Here is a 22,996-nt window from a genome sequence, read left to right on the forward strand (position 1 = left end):
ATTTCTTAACTTTATATTTTTAACATACAGATATGGCACAGCTTTCAAACAGACTGAATTTGTTAAATTTCACAGTAATAAATTGCAAATTAAAAAAACAATAAAGTATTTTTGAGATAAATTAAAGAAGACCTTACCAAATGGAGATAAACCATGTTCATGGGTCAGAAGATTCAATATTGTTAATATATCAATTCTCCCCAAACTGATCTATACATTCAATGCAATCCCAAACAAATCCCAGCTACTGTTTTGTAGTAATTAACTGATTCTAAAATGCATATGGAAATGGCAAAAGACATAGAAGAGCAAAAACAGCTTTGAAAAAGAACATATTTGGAGAACTAGCCCTCAGACTTCAATACTTATTAAAAGCTACACTAATCAAGATAGTGTGGTGTTGGCATAAAGTTAGACAAACAGATTGATGAAACAGAATAAAAAGTCCAGAAATAGATTCACATTTATAAGGTCAATTTATTTCTGATGAAGGGACAAAAGCAATACAGTAGAGAAATGATAGACTTTTTGACAAATGATACTTTAACAATTGGACATCGATATGAAGAAAAAAACACAAAACATTGATCCATACCTTGCATGATAGACAAAAATTAACTCTCAAAGGATCGTAGTCCTAAATGCAAATCCTAAAACTATAAAACATTTAGAAGAAAACATAGAGTAAAGCTTTGATGCCTTGGGTTAAGCAAGGATTTATTAACTATTACACCAAAACACAATCCATAAAAGAAAAATATTGTAAAATGAACTTCACCAAAAGTTTTTAAGCTTCTGCTCTTCAAAATCACTGTTAAGAGAATTAAAAGAGGGGGTGGACTTAGCCCAGTGGTTAGGACGTCCGCCTACCACATGGGAAGTCCGCGGTTCAAACCCAGGGCCTCCTTGACCCGTGTGGAGCTGGCCCATGTGCAGTGCTGATGCGCGCAAGGAGTGCCGTGCCATGCAGGGGTGTCCCCGCGTAGGGGAGCCCCACGCGCAAGGAGTGCGCCCCAGAAGAAGAGCCACCCAGCGTGAAAGAAAGTGCAGCCTGCCCAGGAGTGGCGCCACCCACACAGAGAGCTGACACAACAAGATGACACAACAAAAAGAAACACAGATTCCTGTGCTGCTGATAAGGATAGAAGCGGTCACAGAAGAACACACAGCTAATGGACACAGAGAACAGACAACTGGCGGGTGGGGGAGAAATAAATAAAAAAATTTTTAAAAAAAGAGAATTAAAAGACAAGCCACAGACTGAGAGAAAATATTTACAAATCACATATCTGACAAAGGAGATGTAGCCAGTGTGTGTGTGTGTATATATATATATATATATATATATATATATATATATATACTCTCAGTAATAAGAAAGCAAGCAACCTGTATTAGTTTCCTAGGGCTTCGGTAACCAAGTACGATAAGCTAGGTGGCTTAAGACATCTCCTCCTCCTCTCAGCCACTGGTAACCACTAATTAGTGGCAACCACTAATAGAAACTTATTCTATCACAGTTCTGGAGGCCAAGGGTCTGAAATCAAGGTGTTAGGAGGGTCATGTTTTCTCTGAAGACTCTGGAGAAGAATCCTCCCTTGCCTTTTCCTAGGTTCTCGTCGTTCCTGGCAATCCTTGGCATTACTTGGCTTATAGCTATATCACTCCATTTTCTTTCTCCATCTTCACACGGCTGTCTTCCCTCTGTGTGTCTGTGTCTCTGTATATCCTTTCCTCTTCTTATAAGGACATCAGTCATATTAGATTTAGTGCCCACTCTAATCCAGTATGACCTCATCTTAATTTTATTACATATGCAAAGACTATTTCCAAATAAGGTCACATTTATGGGCATAGGGGCTTAGGACTTGAACACGACACAATCAGCTCAATGAATAAGAGAATCCAAGAAAAATCTGGAAAAGATTTGACCAGATCCTTCACCAAAATATACAGATGGCAAATAAGCACATGAAAAGGTGTTCAATATCATTATGGATTTGCAAATTAAAACCGTAATGAGAAATCACTACATACCTATTAGAATGGTTAAAATGTAAGTGACTGGCCAATCCCAGTGCTGACAATGAGGTGGGAGAAACTTGAACTCTCATACACTACTGGTGGCACAAACACTTTGGAAAACAGTTGGGCAGTTTCCCCAAAATTAAGCACACACCTACCATATGACCCAGGCATTCCACTCCAAAAGAAATGCATTTATCTAAAAGAAATGTAAGCATATGTGCATACAAGTAATTTATAGCAGCTTTGTTTTAATAATCAAAACCAGAAACAACATTGTATGCTATATGTCCATACAATGGAATGCTATTAGCAATAAAGAACTAATGATATATTCATCAACATGGATAAATCTCAAAATAATTAGGCTGAGTGAAGGAAGCCAGATGAAAAAGAATAAATACTGTTAAGATTTCACTTATACCAAAGTTTAAAAAATGCAAATTAGTCTATAATGATAGAAAACATCAGTGGTTGCCTGGGGGAGGGGACTGAGAGAGGCAGAAAGGAAGGATTACAAAGGGACATAAAGAAACTTTTCAGAGTGATAGCTACATTTATTATGTTGATTGTGGTGATGGTATATATATATGATAAAACTTACCAAAGTAGACACTTTAAATATATACAGTTTATTGTGTTTCAATTATATCTCAATAAAGCTATTTTTTCTAAAGTGATTTAGGGTAAAGATCAGACTTAGGTTGTGGCCCACAATGAAATCTCTCACTTGTATAAAATTATTCAGGGAGAAGATCTGATTAAGTTTATGTCCTTCGCTATACAGTTCTAGATTCATGGACTCACCATTAAATTAAGAGATAAAGATATGGGATTTAGAAAATAATATCTCATGCTAGATCTGTGAACTATGTCCCATAACAACCTGTGTGTATGGTTTCTACAAGAAATTGACTGCAATGAAATATTAAGAAGTCTAATAAGTATTTTTAAGTTTATTTTTAACATTTTAAAAAGTGTACCACTTAGTGGTTTTAATATATTTGCAAAGTTATGCAACTTCACTGCTAATTCCAGAACATTTCATCACCCTGCAAAGAAACTCTGTACCCATTAGCAATTATTTCCCATTCTCCCCTCCTCTCAGCCACTGGCAACCACTAATCTACTTTCTGTTTCTATAGATTTGCCTATTCTGTACATCTCATATCAAAGGAATCATGCGTAAGTGGCTTTTTGTGTCTGACTTCTTTCACTTAACATATTGTCTTCAAGGTTGATCCATGCTATAGCTTGTATAAGAATTTCATTCCTTTTTATTGCTGAAAAATATTCCATTGTGTGAATGTATCCGATTTTGTTTACCTATTCATCAGTTGATAAGAAGTCTAATAAGTTTTTAAGAGTCTTGCACTGCTAGAGAAACCAAAAATCTGGACAAAAACAAAACAAAACAAGTCTCTGACCTTTTAAGACAAAACCATCTGTGGATGCCCAGCCTTCTAAGGACAGGTGAGAAAGCTATATAGACTCTAAGCAAGGTGTATATATTCTTCAATAATTACTTCAGATATGGGAAGAAGCATAAGGAAGGATCTTCAGAGGGAAGAGCCATGGGCCATTGAGAACAGTGGAGCAAACCAGGGCCCAATCTGGACCGTCTTTCACTCTCAGTATGGGAGTCTCCACTCATCTAGAGTAGTCATCTAGAGTAGGGTTTTGGAATTTCTACATACCAGTGACTGGTATGGGTCTCTCTTTTTCCCTTTTCCAAATGGAAATGTTTATTATGTGTTGGGTATGTGATGCCAGAGTGGGGGGACAGATAATTTGTATTTTTATTACTTATTTATTTATTTATTAAAAATTTGTTTGATTTATTTCTCCCCACTCCCTTGTTGTTTTTCACTTGCTGAGTCTGTTCATCTTCCTTGTTTCTTTGGGAAGCACTGGATGCCGAGCCCAGGACCTCTGATGTGGGAGGGAGGTGCCCAATCACTTGAGCCACTTCCACTCCCCTCTTTGCCTTGTCTCTCATTCTGTTTTTCCTCCCCATGTCTCTTGCTGCATCATCTTGCCATGCTTGCCTGTCATGTCAGCTTGCTGTCTTTCTTTAGGAGGTACTGGGAACCTCTGCTCCTGCTTTGTTGTGTCTCCCATTATGTTCTTTTCTTCTTGTATCTCTTTTTGTGTCAGCTTGCTGTGCCTGCCTGCCATGCCAGCTCACTTTCTTCTTTAAGAGGCACCGGGACCAGAACCAGCAATCTCCCATGTGATAGGCCGGAGTCCAGTTGCCCGAGAGACATCTGCTTCCCTGTATTTTTAGTTAGTAGGTTTTTGGACCAAGAAGAACTAAGACTGGCCTTTGTGTAAAGCTTACCAGTATCACCCAGAGATGCAGGATTTTGAGCTGGATTTGGTGATTAGATAAGATTTTGAGTGGTCTCCCTTGGGGAAAGGTAAAAGGTATGGGGGAATGCTTTAGATCAGGTTCCCTGGAAGAAGATTCTGATATCCTTGTTCAAGTGATTTATTGGGGACATATTCCTAGGATAAAGGGATCAAGGGAGGAAGATAGAACAGGAGAAAATAAATAAGCAAAAATTTGGTATCAGGTAGAGACTGGCTTCAGTGTGATACCATAGATAGTTCTGGAGCACTAGAATTAATCCCACTCTGAAACAAGAGAGATGGCCTTTGGAACCCTATGTCATTCAGTCATTGGCTAAGGTCCATCCCCAAAGATTGAAGCACAGTCTTCTTTTCAAGGAGGCTTTCCTTTGACCAAGGACAACTTTCCAGAAGAAGGAGCAACTGTGAACCATTGATTAACACCCACAGCTGCTGGGGGACGTTTGCTCCTGCCTGGTAAAAGGGGCTGCAATAGCATAAACTACAGGGAAGATGGAAGAAAAGGGATATTTGGTGAGCAGAAGTGTGGCCTGTGGCAGAGACATTTATAGCTCATTGAATAATAGTGTATTTCCTCACAAGTCCAGTTCTCCTTAGAGTTAAGTAGGGTCACATGGCTAAAGGGGTTTGAAGAAGTAACATTTGTCATTTTCAAGTCAAAGCACTTAAGAAACCTCCAGTCCTTCTCTTTCTCTGTCTTAGCAATCATGAAGCCCAAGTGTTGAGATGTCAGTGTCTTCATTGGCCTGTGTCCCTAAGTGATTACGTGAAGCAGAGCCACCTCCAATCCCTACCTTTCTGACCTGAACTGAACTTACAAAAGAGCTAGAAATGAATCTTTTGTGTGCTGAGCCACAGATTTGGAGGTTAATTTGTTATTGTAGTATACACTTGTCTATCCACTAGGGCTCAATTAAGAAAAGAGAATATAATGATATGGAATTTGGAGTTTATAATAATAATTAGACATTTTGCTATTGTGGGAGCTAGTAAAGAGCTGTATGGGATGTTGTCATTGAACCAATGATGGGCCTGAAGTGACTGAAGGTAGTAGAGTCAGCAAACAGAAAATAAAACCGGAAGTGAAATGAACGAGAGCAAGAGACTGGAACCTGCAAGGACAACAGGAGCCTACATCTGTTATGCACCATCCCTAGTTTTAATGCTGTGCATGACCTGCAGAAGCTGATACCTTTTGTCATGGAGCTGCATATGCATCTGGCCCAGGTCTCGAAGAAGCTGAAGGAGGTCAGGAGGAAGCTGAGTTATCTGAGGGCCCAGCTGTTGTACCATACAAATAAGGAGTTCCAGCATATCAGCAACAAGGTCCACATGTTGCAGCATTGCCTAAAACCTTATGCTGATGATCAGAGAATAATTACGACTATTGCACTTTCATCTTCCAAATGCAATTTTCTCTTGTGGCCAACCATAAACCGGAACCACATAGGGAAGGAAATTCTGGGACACAGAGTTCCAGGCTAGCTAAATTGACACAACACAGTCACCAGATATGTCCTAGCTTAATAGGAACCCTGAATGTCGCAATCCAATAGATATGGCAATGAAGAAGAGGACTGACCAACGGAACTTGAATAATTCAACAAAGTAAATCAAGACAGGATCAAAATGAAGACCAGTCTGTTAGCCTTAACTGGCTAAGGATATTCATCGATTCTTCTGAAGGAAAAAATGGAAATTAATGTAAGAAAATAAATAATTACAGTGCTGTATACAATTATAGTATAGTGGATAAGAACACAGGCTTTGTGGTATCAAGCATCTACTTATAGGCCATGTGTCCTTTCTTTTACAGACATCATGCATTGTATACAGTTAGTAGTACATACATATGATTACACAGATAGCAGTACATGACTTTTATTTTTAGCAAACATCAATTTTTTTAACTTTTTAATTAAAAATATTTTAATTATCTTTTTTAGTTAATAGATTACATAAAATGTTGTATTAAAAAACATAAGAGGTTCCCATATACCCTACTCCCCACCCCCCACCCCATCATTTTTTAATTGTATTTTTTTGAAGATACATACATCACAAAAAATGTTACATTAAAAAATGTAAGAGGTTCCCATATACACCCACCCGCCCACACACACCCCTCTCTTCCCACATCAACCTCTTTCATCACTGTGGCACATTCATTGCATTTGGTGACTACATTTTGGAGCACTGCTGTACCACATGGATATTAGTTTACATTGTAGTTTACACTCTCCCCCAGTACATTCAGTGGGTTATGGCAGGATATATAATGTCCAGCATCTGTCCCTGTAATATCATTTAAGACAACTCCAAGTCCCGAAAATGCCCCTACATCACATCTCTTCTTCTCTCTCCCTGCCCTCAGCAACTACCGTGGCCACTTTCTCCACATCAATGCTACAATTTCTTCCATTACTAGTCACAATAGTTCTATAGTAGAATATCAGTATGTGTACTCTAATCCATATTTTATTCCTCCATCCTGTGGACCCTGGGATGGTGATGTCCACTCCACCTCTCTTTCAAGAGGGGGCTTAGATTCCACATGGATGATGGATGCAATTCTCCTGCTTGCAGCTGTAGGCACTCTTGGTTCCCTAGTGTGGTGGTTGACCATCTTCACCTCCCTGTTAGCTGACCTGGATACGTCCAATGAACCAGAGAGTAGGATTTGCAGCTCTTCTGAGGCTCAGGGCCCAGCTGGCACATGGGCAGTCCAGAGTTTCAAGTCTCCTGAGTATACACCAACCCTAGTGCCAACCACAGATTCAGAAAAGTGACAGAAGAGGCATGTGTAGAAAGGTCACATCTGAGTTCAACTCCATCACACTCAGGAGCACAAATTGCAAAGTAGGGCCCACTAACAAGGCATTGAACTCCAGAGCCATCTGCCATGACCATAGAAACTGATGTCTCCGTAGCCCTCAGGAGAACCAGTATCTGGGGTTGTACCTACTTTGGCTGTCTCTGGGGTCCTGCTGAGGTGTGCGTAAGTGTGACCCCTCTGATGACCTCCCAACTCTTTTTGAAGACTCTTAGCCATATAAACTCATTTGTCTTTGCCATTTCCCCCTTTTATTCAAGGTCAAAAAGCAGTTTTTAACACATGATCCTACATGTAGGCTGAGATATTCTTCTGGTCTGAGTTGACCCTTTTATTCGAGGTCTTTTTCTAGTTGCATCACCAGTTAGTGATTGGCAGTAATCCCTCAGTGCCAGGGAGGCCCATACCCGGGAGTTATGTCCCCTGCTGGGGGGAAGGTAATGTATTTACATGCTGAGTTTGGCTTAGAGAGTGCCCACATTTGAGCAACATGGAAGCTTTCAGGAGGTAACTCTTGGGCACCCTGCAGCTCTAGGCCTAGTTCATATTTCAGGCACACAGGCTTATAAGCATAGTCATCAGGCCATGTGTCCTTACACAAGTTACTTTTCTTCTCTGTGACTCAGTTCTACATCTGAGAGTAATAAAACTTTTCTCAGAAGGTTGTTGTGAGGATTAAATAAGTTAATAAAGGCAAATAACTTAGAAGAGTACGTAGTGCATATGTACTTATTAAATGCTAATCTTATAATTATTGCAGATAATCATGTGTAAACTAACCTTATAATGAAATACATACATTTAAAATTCTCTATAAACTTCTAGGTTGCCTTCAAAAAGTTCTGGGTTAAATGCTTTCTCTGTGTATTATGGCAGAGAGATATCTGGAATGGCAGTCTCTACATGATGGTTTTAAGCAAGGATTTTGGTGTCTAGAATGGAGAAAACCAAGTCTTTGGCATCTCTTGCTTAATGCTTCCTATTCAAGACAGTGTCTGGTGTTAATATTAATTCATTAACATGAATTATTATTTTTCCTGTATATATAGATGTTTCATCAACATAGGAATTCTGACCTAGAAAAATGATACATTTACATTCCATGAATAATCAGAGAGAAAACAACACCAGTCTACCTTTTTAAAAACTCTTGAAAATTTTGCCCTGTTTGTTCAGTGAAAGCTTCTTCTTGGGTAGATAAAGCTAAGGTATTCAAGCAAGTGAAACTGGTTTCTTAGACTCTGGTTTCTCAGACTCGAATTGTAGATCTTGGCATTATTTTCTCTAGAATGTGTGTGTGTGTGTGTGTATGTTTAAGATGAGATGGTACCAAATCAGAGTTTGTATTTAATGGATGTTCACATCCAATTTGATTCTTTTTTGTTGTTGTTGTTACTTAAAACATTCAGTACTTTTTTTTGCTTTTTATTTATTTTTAATTAATTAATTATTTTTTTAAGTTATATTAAAAAAATATAAGAGGTCCCCATATACTCCCACCCCCCTCACCCCACTCCTCCCACATCAACAACCTCTTTCATCATCATGGGACATTCATTGCATTTGGTGAATACATTTTGGATCACTACTATACTGCATGGATAATGGTTTACATTGTAGTTTACCTTTTTTGAAGTAAGCCTGAGGACCAGGACCAAAGGGGTTAAAGAAGTTTATAATAGAATTTATTGTAACCTAGGTGTGGCTGGGGACTTCCAATTTCTTTAATCAAAAGGAGGTCTTCACTGACCTATGAGAAAATCATGGAATTGTATCCTATTGAGTCTCATGTCTGGGTTCTTTCTAAGGTCTCTAGAGAAGTAGGTTGGTCTCTTCTATAGAACATGCTGATCATGGATGATCCCATGTCATATATCAGGTGAATCACACCCCTTGTCTCTACTAGTAGGGCACACAAGGAAAAAAGGTTACCCAAGTTCTTCCCTTTCTGGCTGCACTGTTTAACTTAAAGCACATCAATGTGTATTTTTTTAAACTTAAGTGTGGCAAAGAGTACTGGTTAATAACAGACCCCTGATTTTTAGCTAGGCATATCACCTCCCAGAATATAGGACATTTCCTGCCTCCCTTAGGGTGGATATGTGCTCAAGTTCTGGCCAATGGAATTTGGTGGAAATGGGTATGCAACTTCTGGGAAAGCTGTTTAAAGGATCTGTTTCAGCTGTAGGGGGGTACTTTTTGCTTTCCTCCCATTCGCTTTCCTAGGCTGTAGTCAAGATATATGGGTGGAGCTCCAGCATCCACTTTGGGACTAAACCATTGTTTTTTGCTACTGTAGTTAGGTCTCTATTACTATCAGCTGAATATAATTCTTGGTACAAATAGGTAATCTTAGAAGGTCATTAGGGACATGCTTCCTTTTTCATTCCAGTTTAAGCCAGTGGATAATATTTGGCTCCTGATCTGGCTCTCCCACCTCAGACTTCAGGTTGGTGACAGTTTCCCAAGTGGCCATTAAAGTCCCCTGATATGATTACCCTAACTGTTTCCACAGGTGGAATTGTATTCCTGTACTCCTTCAAATACTAAGCAGAGTCTTTGATTTCGACTAGTAGACCTGGACTGAGACCAGTTGCTGGATCCAGAGAAGTCCTTGATTTATGAATGAGAATGGTTCTGGACCCTTCAAATCCAGACTCCCCACCAGTGAAACCCACAGAGTAGATGTCCCATTTAACTATGCCACCCACTGTGTCAGTTTATGTCTTTTGGAAAACAGGTGCCAATATGGAATTAGAAGTACAAGAAATTTATTGGAGTTAATATCTGTGAAGGATAAAGGGGGAGGGGTAAAAATCCACAGATTTTTCCAGATATAAGTGGTAGACTTGGTTTGGAAAATTTAGGGAAAATTCATATCTTGCTAGCCCAAGGCTGAGGTCTTCGTTTGAGGTGAATGATGGTTATAGCCAGATATTTAATGAGAAGATCCCACAAGTGCCATATAAGTGCTTAGATAAGCTCTCCATACCTCTCTGGTGGGCTGCCAAACTAAACACCCATAGGGGAGACCCAAGCAATATTTGGAGAAAAGTGAAAGACAAGAGAAACTTGACAACTGTGTGCAACATCGAATGCATTCCTCAACCACATACAGCTTGATCAGCAGTGGTTTATGGGCATTTGGGCTCAAGCTATTTGGAAAAAACTTCTACCAAAATAGTTGGCTGAACACTAAGCTATTTAGACACAGGGTGCCACCTTTAGGTTCTAAAAATAAGAATTAAAATTATGAGCAGATACATCAACAGCTGCACACTGGGGATGAGGTGGAATGTGGGGGAATGGGTGCTGACAGATTCTGTAGTATAATTTCAGACATGTTACTTAACACCAACCAAAACACCCCAAATAAACCAACCAAACAAATAAAAATCTTCAGAAAAAAAATGAATCCAGAGTTATCACAATATGTTATGTATAATATTATATAAAATGTCCAATTTTCAACCCAAAATTGCTAGACATACAAAGAAACTTGGAAGTGTAAACAAAGCTCAAGGGGAAAAAAGCAATCAAGAGAAAGTGAGTGGATTGAAATGTTGAATTTAGCAGGGAAAGACTTGAAAGCCGGTATTTAAAATTTGTTCAAGAAATTAAAAGAAATTATGTTAAGCAAATTAAAGGAAAATATGCTAATGATAAGTCAACAAATAGGAATCTCAACAGGGAAATGACAACTATAAAGAAAGAACCCAGCAGCGGACTTGGCCCAGTGGTTAGGGCATCAGTCTACCACATGGGAGGTCCATGGTTCAAACCCTGGGCCTCCTTGATCTGTGTGGAGCTGGCCCTTGTGCAGTGCTGAGGCGTGCAAGGAGTGCCATGCCACGCAGGGGTGTCCCCTGTGTAGGGGAGCCCCACGCGCAATGAGTGCACCCCATAAGGAGAGCTGCCCAGTGCGAAAGAAAGTGCAGACTGCCCAGGAATGGTGCCACACACATGGAGAGCTGACACAGCAAGATGACGCAATAAAAAGAAACACAGATTCCCGTGCCGCTGACAACAACAGAAGCTGACAAAGAAGATGCAGCAAATAGACACAGAGAACAGACAACCGGGGTGGGGGGGAAGGGAAGAGAAATAAATAAATAAATCTTTTAAAAAAAAGAAAGAACCCAATGATAATTATAGAATTGAAAAGTACAGTAACTTAAAGGATAATATTAATAAAGCTGTTTAAAATATTTGGTAAATCTCTTTGAACACTATTTTTTTAGCAATTATAAAGGGAAAACTAGTCAATCAATGACATACTGTTAGACTTTTCCTACTGAAACAGAGAGTGTAAACTACAATATAAACTATAATCCATGCTGTGTTGCAGTGCTCCAAAACGTATTCTTCAAATGCAATGAATGCACCACACTAATGAAAGAAGTTGTTGATGTGGGAGGAGTGGGGGTGTGGGGAGTGGGGTATATGGGAACCTCTTATATTTTTTAATGTAACATTTTTTTGTGATCTATGTATCTTTTAAAAAGATAATAAAAAAGGCAGAGGAAATTATTATTTTCTAATTTTATTAGGTTTCCACTGCTTTTTTTCAGAAAAGTTTGAGATGGTTTATAACCAATTGTTGAAATACAAAAACGATTTTCCATCTCCACTGAGCCTTATGCAAACATCAGAATAACTTTGCCTGCAATTGTTTTTAGGAGGCCAGATTGTCACTCTAGTATGTAGAGAAGTTGCAGGCTATTTCACCTCTGATAAAATGATTTACTTTCAGAAATGTGGGCATGGCAGATAGTTGCTCTAAGGAAAATCCCTCACTGTGCTTGTTTTATAACAACAAATTCCTTCAGCATTTTTTTAGCTATGCTCAAACCCATGTAGTTCCAAGACAGGTTCTGTGTTTCTCTGTGTTATTTGGATTTCCATTGCTCTTTCAACCCTAGCCATTTCAATCTCTTCAAGGCCTCTTTTTAATGCTTCTATAGTTTGGGGTTTTTTAAAAGATTTATTTATTTCTCCCCCACCCCTCATTTGCACTCACTGTCTGCTCTCTGTGTCCATTCATTGTGCACTCTCTGTGTCTGCTCATCTTCTCTTTAGGAGGCACCAGGAATCAAATCTGGGACCTCCTATGTGGGAGAGAAATGTTCAATCATTTGAGCCACCTTTGCCCCTTGCTTTGTTGTGTCTCTTTGTGTTTCCTCTTTGTGTCTCCTTGTTGCTTCATCTTGTTGTGTCAGCTCACTGTCTTGCTCCTCTTCTCTAGGAAGCACTGGGAACCGAACCTGGGATCTCCCATATGGTAGATGGGCACCCAGATGCTTGAGCCACGTCCACCTCCCTCTATGGTTTTTTAATGTTTAATTTCTTCCAGTTTCTCAATTTTCTATTTTATGATGGTTCACCCTAGTATTGAGCATCACCTCTGAGGAAAATACTCTGCTAGACACCATTCTGGGGATGCAAAAATCTATAGCATGAGGAATTTTAGGGAACTAGTGATATATAAGCCTGCAAATCACTCACTCACTACCTAATTGATGTTAATTTTATCAGCTTATATCTGTGTCTTCTTACTCCTTTTCTTATTGCTTCACCCACACACTGCCTGAGCCCTCCATCTATTTCAATCCTTGATGAAGGTAAACTCCTCTGCTTGTTTTCGAAATAAAAAGTCTTGCTACTACAAAGGCATAACCATCATATGTAGCTCTGACACTGTTCACATGCTAAAGATTGAGTATGGTCTTTTGGAATACTCTCTCTTCTGACTCTGGAAATCACTTATTTGGCTCTGCTGTATTTGTTTACCAATGGTTGTGAAAATGACCACAACATAACCCAATTATTTTACTCTATCTTGGTTCTTAGAAAGGACAAGATACTGGACAAGGAATCTAATCTTGGAAGCAAAACTTGCTTTCAAATCAATTCAAATTTAGTCTGTTACAAACATAGGGAAGAGACAGAATGGATTCATTTTTCCATTTGTTTGATGTTTAGGCCCATCTAAGAAAATGGGGATAAATTCCTGTTCAGTAGATCATATATAATTTCTATTTTTCCCTTCCCTTCTCTTCCCACCCCTTCCTACATATACCCACAGCAAATGCTACCATCACCATCACACAAACCAAAGGATCATTTTTCTAGTACTTGAATGGAGTGTAAATAATAGGATAAAGGCTATTCCACATATGCCTTCTTCCTGGAGTGCCTCTGTGGTGCCCATCCCCCTTAACATATCTAATTTACTGTATGTGCTGATATGTATGGTTATGGATAATATTTTACATAGCATACCAATGAATGTGTAATGAGTGGAATTTTTCAAGTCCACACTACTATCTATGTGGGAGGAAGGGAGGGAGGAAACACATCTGTGTGGATCTTCACTGACTATTCTGGAAAAGGACAGAGCTAACAAAACCGATAGGGCAAGACCACATATTTGGGGTTCAAAGGATACAATCAGGGATGATGTTGGTAGGTCCTTGTGATCAGAAGCATGAATGGGGCTGTTGGGATCCCAAACCCAAAAGATTTCAAAAAATAGTCATAGATATGGCATCAGGCCTTGAATATACATAAAGATCATATCCTAGGTTCTTGGAGGTTACATGTAGGAGATTTACTGGGAGCAGAAAGGGAAAGAAGCAAAGGGACCTGCCACATTGTGTCATCCTTTCTGGGGCTAGAATGTAGTTATATGGGCAAAAGGGAATTTGGGACTCAGCTAAACTCTTTTCTATATTTTCTATTAATACTATTCTTAGGACCAGACAGCTATGCTTTGGAAACATGACTGTTTTATGCTATTTGACTTGCCTTTTAAAATGAGTTTTAAATTGTAAAAGATATAAATGTTCCATAGTCCTTCACTCAATTTATTGTAAAAGCACATGGATATGTCCTTCATTGGCAAATAGAATTAATATATTCCATTGTGGTAGTTTCCTCTGTTGCCTAGGCTCACAGTGAGCCTACATTTTCCAATTACTCTTGCAGTAAATTGGGCCCATATAAGTGATAGTAATGGAATGTGGGAAGAAGTGATATATGTCATTTCCTGCCCTGGATTTTGTCAAGGCCTAAAGGGAAATACCAGAGACACCAGATAACAGGATTCAAGGTCCTTGAACTTTTACTGTGTGAAGCAAAGCTGTCCACTGATTCTTGGTGGATTGTGACATGACCAGGAAATAAAATACTTATTGTGTTAAACAATTGAGATTTGAGAAGCCTTTGCTATAGCAGTTAACCTACCTAGACGAATACAACCAGTATCTTTCAGAGAAAATAACCTGGAACTTACCGCTGTCTAATTATTAATAGGAGCTTGCTTATGAAAAATAATATTTTGAAGGTTTGTAATAATTTTCGACTTCAGATCAGTTATTCTCCACCCTTAGTGTTGATCAGAATTACCTAGGAAGCTATTATGAAATACATATACCCAGGCTTTAGGCTTGGCCTAGAGTACTAGAACCAGGTAAGGCATAGGCAGTTATATTTTTTAAATTTCCCTGTGTTTCATATATATCTTTGGCCAAGAACCACAGTTCTAAGATAACAGAAATTTTTGTCTTTAGACCAAGCCAGACTGTCAGATCTCATTGTTTTGGTTTCATATCATTAATTTTATGGAATTGCACTTTTTTCAGTATAATTCAGCTGTATTTTAAAACTTCACATGTAATAAAATTGATCTTTATTGCTGTTTATTCTTTGGTTCTATGAATTTTAACCACATGTATAGTTTCATACGATACCACCAAAAATCAGGATACAGAAGAGTTCCGTCACCCCACAAAACTGCCTGTGCTTTGTAATCACACCCTCCTCCCACCTTAACCCCTTGCAACCACGGATCTGTTTGGCATGCCTTCGAGATTCACTCAAGTTGTTGCATTTATTATCAGTATTTTATTACTGTTTATTGTCTAGTAGTATTCCATTGTATGAATGTAATTGTAAGGCTATTTTGGGGTGTTTCCAGGTTTGGGAGACTGGGAATAGAGATGCTATAAATCATTTATGTACAGGTTTTAGTGTGAACACAAGGTTTTCATTCTCTAGGGCAGGGATCTTGATATCAGCACTACTGACACTTGGTGTTTGTTGGGGGTGGGCTGTCCTGTGCATTGTAGGATGTTTAGCAGCTTCCTTGGCTCCTACCCACAAGATGCCGGTAGCAACCTACCGCCCAAGTTGTGACAGACAAAAATGTCTCCAGACATTGCCAAATGACCCCGGGCAGGTGGGCAAAATCGCTCCTGATGGAGAACTGCTGCCTCAGAGGGAACAAAAACAGCTGGTATTTCTTTGGTGTGGCTGCTAGCTACAAATAGTTGTTGCTTAAATGTCTTTACTCACCTTCATTTCTGAAACATTTTCTCTGGATACAGATTTCTAATTTGGCAGTTTTTTTTCAGTACATTAAAAAAATCATTTCATTACCTTCTGATTTTTGTTGTTTCTGTTGAGAAATCCGTTATAAGTCTTAATATTATTCCTTTTGAGGCAAGATGCCATTCTTCCTGGCTACTGTCAATATTTTCATGTTGTTGTGATCACTTTTTTCTTAAAAAAAAGTATATTGTTTTGAGATGTCTGACAAAGCAGAGATGTTTTAACAGTTTGGCACAGTGGTCTCATGTCCACTTTTTTCAAGTGTTTTGACTTAATCCTTTTCTTCGGTGTCTTATCTGTCCCTTTCTCCTGAATGACTAGCCAAGAGACAGGTATAGCTGGTAGGCTCTAAGATGGCCTCCTGTAAAAGGCAGGGGGCCTCCTTGTGTAATCCCCTCCTTTTGAGTGTGGGCAGGACCCATGACTTGCTACTACCCAAATGAATACAGCAAAAGTGATGGGTGTAACGTCTAGGTTTATGTTACGCACAGCTATGACTTGTCTTGCCTTTGATGAAGCAAGCAGCCACATAGTGATATCCTTCCCTGTAATGCAACCAGTATTTTTCTATAGTTGCTAATAAATTACTATAAGCTTAGTAGAGTAAAACAACATGCATTTATCAGATCATAGGTCAGGAATCTGGGCACTGCTTAGTGGAGTCCTCTGCTCAGGGTCTCACACGCTGCAACTGAGGTATTGGCTGGGGCCACAGTCTCATCTGGAGATTGGGTTGTTCTTCTCCCAAGTGGAAGGGATGTTGGCAGAATTCAGTTCCTTGCAGTTGTAGGACCGAGGCCCTCAGATCCTAAAAGACACCACCATCCCTGGCATGTAGCCATCTCCATAAGTGGCAGTTTGCTTCTTCAAGGTCAACAAGAAAGTGGTGCTACTTTGAATCTCTCTGAACTCTTTGAAAGGGCTCAACTGATTGAGTCAGACCCACCCAGAATAATTCCACTTTTGCTTATTTCAAAATTGATTGATTAGGGGAGTGGATGTAGCTCAAATGGTTGAGCACCTGCTTCCCATATATAAGGTCCCAGCTTCGATCCCTAGTATCTCCTAAAAACAAACAAATGAAAAAGAACTCTCATTGGAGAGCAGATGAAGCTCAGTGGTTGAGCACCTGTTTCCTATGAATAAGGTCCTGGGTTCAATCCCTTCCCTGGTACCTCCTAACAAAAAAAAAAATTAACTGATTAGGAGCTTTAATTACATTTGCAAAATCCCTCCCCCCCTTTTTTTAATATAACTTAAGCACAGGAGTGATGTCTCATCATATTCATAGGTCCCATCCACACTCAAGGGGAAGGAATTATACAGGACATGAATACCGGCAAGCAGGAACCAAGTGGAGCCATCTTAGAATGCTGGCGAACACACCTGGCATGTCTTAGTATCATTTACAGGCTTTACTTTCACTTGGCTCCCATAGTTTGTATTTTGGTAACATATTTTTGTAATATTGTACTAGTATTATAGGTGCAATAGCCAACATTTTCTATTAAATTTGCCTTCAATAATATTAGAATTTTACAAAATGTAGTATTTATACAGAAGACTATTTTGTAAGATTTCCAAATCATATCTACTCTAGACCAACAGCCGTACAATACTTGTGTATGAAATGCAAAGATGGAGTTTCTTTTTCTTTATTTAAATGGAGCAATGGTGACTGTAATTGAAGAATAGAGGTTCAACAATGGCAGGGGAGGAATACTGGTTTGGGATGTTATTGACAGGGGACACATGGTTGGCAGGGAGTTCTACAGGACATGTATCCAAGGTACATAAAAACATTTGGATATTTTCATAGTGGATACAATTAAAAACAAGAACTGAGGGAGTGCTGAGTTCCTAGCCAGGGGAGCTCTATCACAGTCCCTAAAGGAACAGCAACAATTCTCCAAGTGCAGTTTTGGATCACAGAGTGGTTCAACAATGGCAGCGGAGGAATACTGGTATAGGATACTATTGACAGGTAATATATGGCTGACAGGGAGCTATACAGGGCATATGTCCAGGGTGCATGGCAATGTTTGGATATACTCATAGTGGCAACAATTAAAAACTACAGCTGGGGGGGGTACTGGGTTCCTGGCCGGGGGTGCTCTGTCGTGGTCACTAGGGGAGCAGCGGCAGTCCCCCAGGTGCAATGGTAAGGACCAGGAAGGAATAAGGGTCCAACAGGGAGAGCATGACACTAATGACTATGCTTGTGAGCCTATATGCCTGAAATAAGAACAAGGCCTAGAGCAGCACTGTACCTGGGAATTTCCTCCTGACAGCCTTTATGTTACTCAAATGTGGCCAGTCTCGAAGCCAAAATCAACATGTAAATGCAATGCCTTCCCCCCAGCGTGGGACGTGACACGCGGGGATGAGCCTCCCTGGCACCGAGGGATCACTATCAAGTACCAACTGATGATGCAACTGGAAAATTACCTTGAATTGAAGGTTCAATGCGGATCTAGCAGAATATCCCTGTCTACATATAATAACATGACTTTAAAATGCTGTTTGACCTAATGTAAGGGGGAAATGGAAAGGAGAAATGAGTTTATATGGCTAAGAGTCTCTAAAAAAGAGTCTGGAGGCTGTCAGAAGGATTGCCCTTATGCACAACTGAGCAGAATCTAAGAGACAGATGAAGTAGATACAACCCCAGGTATTGGTTCCTTGGAGGGCTAAAGAGACCCACGGGTTCTATGGTCATGGCAGATAGGGTTCACTGCCATGTCAGATGGCCCTTCTTTGGAGCTGGTGTTTCTGCATGATGAAACTGGATTCAGATGGAATCTCTTTTCATTAGACTTTCATGCTACTTTACTGGAATTGTAGTTGGTGTTGGGGTTTAAGATATATTTAGGGGATTTGAATCTCTGGACTGACAATATAATAGCCAGGCCCTGAGCCTCAACAGACTTCAGCTCCTACAATCTGATTTACTGGACTCACCTCACTCAGCTAAGATGGAGTTGAAGAAGGACAACCACCACACCATGGAGCCTAGAGTGCCTACAACTGAAAGCAGGAGGATTGCATCCAGTATCCATGTGGAATCTGAGCCTCCTCTTGACATAGAGATGCCACGGACATAACCAATCCAAGGTCCACAGAGAAAAGGTGGCATTGGAGTGGAGTGGGAAAAGTGGACATGGTGGCTGATATCGGTATGGGGAATGGCAGGAAGAGATGAGATGTGGAGGCGCCTTTGGGACTTAAGAGTTGCCCTGGATGGTGCTGCAGGGGCAATCACCAGACATTGTAAATCCTCCCAGGGCCCACTGGATGGAATGTGGGAGAGTATGGGCCATGATGTGGACCACTGACCATGAGGTGCAGAGATGCCCAGAGATGTACTTACCAAATGCAATGGATGTATCATGATGATGGGAGTGTTACTGGGGCGGGGAGTGGTGGGGTGGGGGTGGTAGGGTTGAATGGGACCTCATATTGTTTTTTTAATGTAATATTTTTACAAAACCAATTTAAAAAAATTTTAAAAAAACAAACAAAACAATTCTCCAAGTGCAATGGCAAAGACCAGAAAAAAATGAAGGTCCAACAATGAGCCCTTGATACTAATGACTATGCTTGTGGGCCTGTGCACCTGAAATAAGAACAAGGCCTAGAGCAGCAGGGTGCCTAAGAGTTACCTCCTGAGAGCCTCTGTGTTGCTCAAATGTGGCCAGTCTCGAAGCCAAACTCAGCATGTAAATGCGCTTCCATCCCCCCAGCGTGGGACATCACTCCTGGGGATGAGCCTCCCTGGCACCGAGGGATTACTACCAAGTACCAGCTGATGATGTGGCTGGAGAACGACCTTGAATAAAAGGGTCAACTCAGACCGGCAGAATATCTTAGCCTACATGTAATATCAGGAGTTAAAAATGCTTTTTGACCTTGAATAAAAGGGGGAAATGGAAAGGACAAATGAGTTTATATGGCTATGAGTCTCCAAAAAAGAGCTGTTAGGTCATCAGAGGGGTTGCCCTTACGCACACCTTAGCAGAGTCCCAGAGACAGCTAAAGTAGATACCTCATATTTTTTTGAATGTGATATTAAAAAAATAAAGAAAAAAAAATATTTAAAAAAAAGAATAGATTGTTGTATTCAGAAGTTACAATGGGGAAAACAAAGGTAAGCTGGCTCCATTAAATAAGTAGCACCTGTGAATATAAGGAAGCAACTTTTATATCAGAGTAGACTATAATTTTATCCTTCTTATTCCTTATGGCAGGAATAATAATGAGCCCAATTGGTTACCACTGTGAATGGTAGAGAAAGAGCAAATGTGCAAGCCTGGCTGTGTTCTGTGCTTGTGTGGCAGCTATCTATGGCATGGCTAAATGCCCCAGATGAGAACACATATATCTGCAATATGTTTTTGAGCCAAATCAGCTCCCTAAAGAAAGGATCAGGAAGTGAAGAAATTTTAACACTTGGTTTTCTCCACAAAGAGATATTATTTGCACAGTTGCAATGATGTTTTCTTCACTCAGGTAAATAAATTTTGCTTCTGTTAATATTTTAAATTTAGACAGATTTTTACCCTAATTTTGTTAATTGATAACTCTAAGTACCTCCAAATTTTATTCACACTCATCCATTTATCAGTGGAAGTGACCAGATAGAGTTTATTAAAATATGTTCATTAAATACAATCGTGCCTCAGTTTTTAAAAATTACAAATACATTAAAAACTGTTACAATGTCATGAAATTGCAAAGATTACCTTATGAAATTATAAAGAAGTAAAATTGTTTAGTAAAAACTATGAAATGCCTGAATTGAATTTTCACATATAAAAATATAATTTTTATTGCAACACTGAACAGTTAAGGCCAAAACACTTGAAGGAGAGCATGAGATAAACATATTTTGAAATTGCTTATTAAAAATATTTCCATAAATAAATACCAAACCTGGTCTTACTGTTCAAACCAAATAAAACATATTATTAATTTATATCTTTAATATTGTTATCAGAAACTTTCCTTCAGCAGTCATATATTTTTTCAAGTATAAATTACAATGTGTTTGATGACCATGAAAACATAAATATGTACTTAGAGTATTGTACAAGATTTTGACCTTCTTTCCATATTTGTTGGTGAAGTATCCTTATTATCTTGCCCCATGTGGTTCTGGTTTGCATCTCTCTTATTTCTTCTAAAAACAATTTGATCTCCTATAGGCTTTATCTCTGGCAGTGGCTCACGATTATTCTGCAAAGTTTTCTGACTCGTCAATGACATCCTCTTAAAGAGAGAAACCTAAAAGAAAAAGCCAATAAGAATTTAAGGTCAACCACCACACCATGGAGCCTAGAGTGTCTACAACTGAAAGCAGGAGGAGTGCATCCAGTATCCATGTGGAATCTAAGCCCCCACTTGACATAGATGTGCAATGGACACAACCAATCCAAATGTCCACAGAGAAAATGTGGAATGGGTGTGGGAAGGGAAGCCATGGTGGCTGCCGGGTTTGGGGAATGGGAGGAAGAGATGAGATGTGGAGGCGTTTTCGGGACGTGGAGTTGTCCTGGGTGGTGCTTCACGGACAATTACGGGACACTGTAGATCCCCCCAGGGCCCACTGGATGGAACGTGGGAGAGTGTGGGCTATGATGTGGACCATTGACTACGGGGTGCAGTGATGTTCAGAGATGTACTTACTGGGTGCAATGGATGTCTCACGATGATGGGAGAGAGTGTTGCTGTGGGGGATGGGGGCGGTGGGGTTGATTGGGACCTCATATTTTTTGAATGTAATTTTTAAAAATAAATAATTTTAATTAAAAAAAAGAATTAATTTCAGTAGGGGAAACATTCATTTACTAGTATTTAGGGGTATCATCCTCAACAAATATTAATGGAGAAGACATGAAATATGTGCAAGACCTGTATATAAAAAATATAAAACATTACTAAAGGAAATATTTAAGACCTCAATAAAATGGAGAGAAATGCCATGTTTGTGAATTAGGAGACTCGATTCTGTTATGATGTCAGTTCCTCCCAAATTCATCTGTAGATTCAAAGCAATCTCAATCCAAACCCATACAGTTTTTTAAAATTATTATTATTTAAAGTGACAAATTGTAAACATTCACATGGAAATACAAAGGGTATAGAACAGCCAAAACAACTTTGAAAATGAACAACAATGTTGGAGGACTAACACTACTTAATTTCAAGACTTATTATAAAGCTTCAGTAATCAAGACAGTATGGTATTGGCCTAAGAACAGACAAAATTAGATTGAAGGAACAGAATACAAGTCTAGAAAGAGACCTACACATAAAAGGTCAACTGATTTCTGACAAAGGTGCAAAGGCAATTCAGTGGAGAAACAATAGTCTTTTCAACAAATGGTGCTGGAACAACTGGATGTCCATATGCAAGAAAAAAAAGTTCAGCCCATACCATCACCATATATAAATATTAATTCAAAATGGAATGCTACTCAGCAATAAAATGGAATGCAATACCATGGGTGAATCTCAAAGTAATAATGCTGAATGAAGGGATCCTCCAAAACATACATAGTATATAATCTCAATTATACAAAATTCTAGAACATGCCATACAATATATAATGAGAGAAAACAGATCAATGGTTTCCTGGGGATGGCATAGACAAGTAGGTAGTGAGGTATTGCAAAGGAGTATGAAGACCCTCTTGCCAGTAAGGGACACGTTCACTATCTTGACTGGGGTTATGGTTGTATGGGTATATACATATGCCAAGACTAATCAAGTTATATATTTTATGCCAGGAGTTTGTTTTGTTTTGTTTTTAGGTACCAGGACCAGGGATTGAACCTGGGACCTTGTATGTGGGAAGCTGGCACTCAATCACTGAGCCACACCAGTTTCCTTCAAATTATATATTTTAAATATGTGCAATTTATTGTGTGTCAATTATACTTCAATAAAGATATTTTTTGAGAGAATAATTATTGGGTGGGCCTGAAAAAGACTGTCTCAAGTTTTAAGCCTGGGCAAACCTGACAGTAAATGGAGACCATAGGTATAATTTATTTCAGATTCCCCTCATAATGTAGAATAAAATTAACTGTGTACTTGAGGCAAATATGCTGGGTTGTGGCTCCACAGTGAACAAAGCATAGCATCAGAAAAAAAGTAGTTGTCAAGAAAGGCAAGAATCCATAGGCATGAATTTTGGTGGAGAAATTCTCATCTCATCCTCTTCTTTTAGGTTAATGAAAATGAATAAGAAACTGATTGTGTACTAGCATGGGAAACCATCCAGCGACCTTGCCATATTCCAGTTAGTTTCTGAAGGGAGGCAGTGGGTCTTTAACCTCTGTATCTGCAGCCTCTAGCATTTGTACCTGGCA

The 22,996-nt window shown here is 39.3% G+C and overlaps 1 protein-coding gene across 2 annotated transcripts in view; it reads right to left on the reverse strand.

Annotated features, from left to right (window-relative positions):
* Positions 1-20,238: 20,238 nt before the first annotated feature.
* Positions 20,239-22,996, reverse strand: part of RPGR (retinitis pigmentosa GTPase regulator) — a 64,343-nt gene continuing 61,585 nt past the window's right edge. For both annotated transcript variants that reach the window (XM_004457643.3, XM_071213143.1), the window contains exon 18: positions 20,239-20,905. In XM_004457643.3, the coding sequence (XP_004457700.1) occupies positions 20,699-20,905 (207 nt within the window). In that variant the 3' untranslated portion in view covers positions 20,239-20,698. The remainder of the gene's footprint in view (positions 20,906-22,996) is intronic.

This window comes from Dasypus novemcinctus, chromosome X (assembly GCF_030445035.2).
Source record: "Dasypus novemcinctus isolate mDasNov1 chromosome X, mDasNov1.1.hap2, whole genome shotgun sequence".
NCBI classification, from domain to species: domain Eukaryota; kingdom Metazoa; phylum Chordata; class Mammalia; order Cingulata; family Dasypodidae; genus Dasypus; species Dasypus novemcinctus.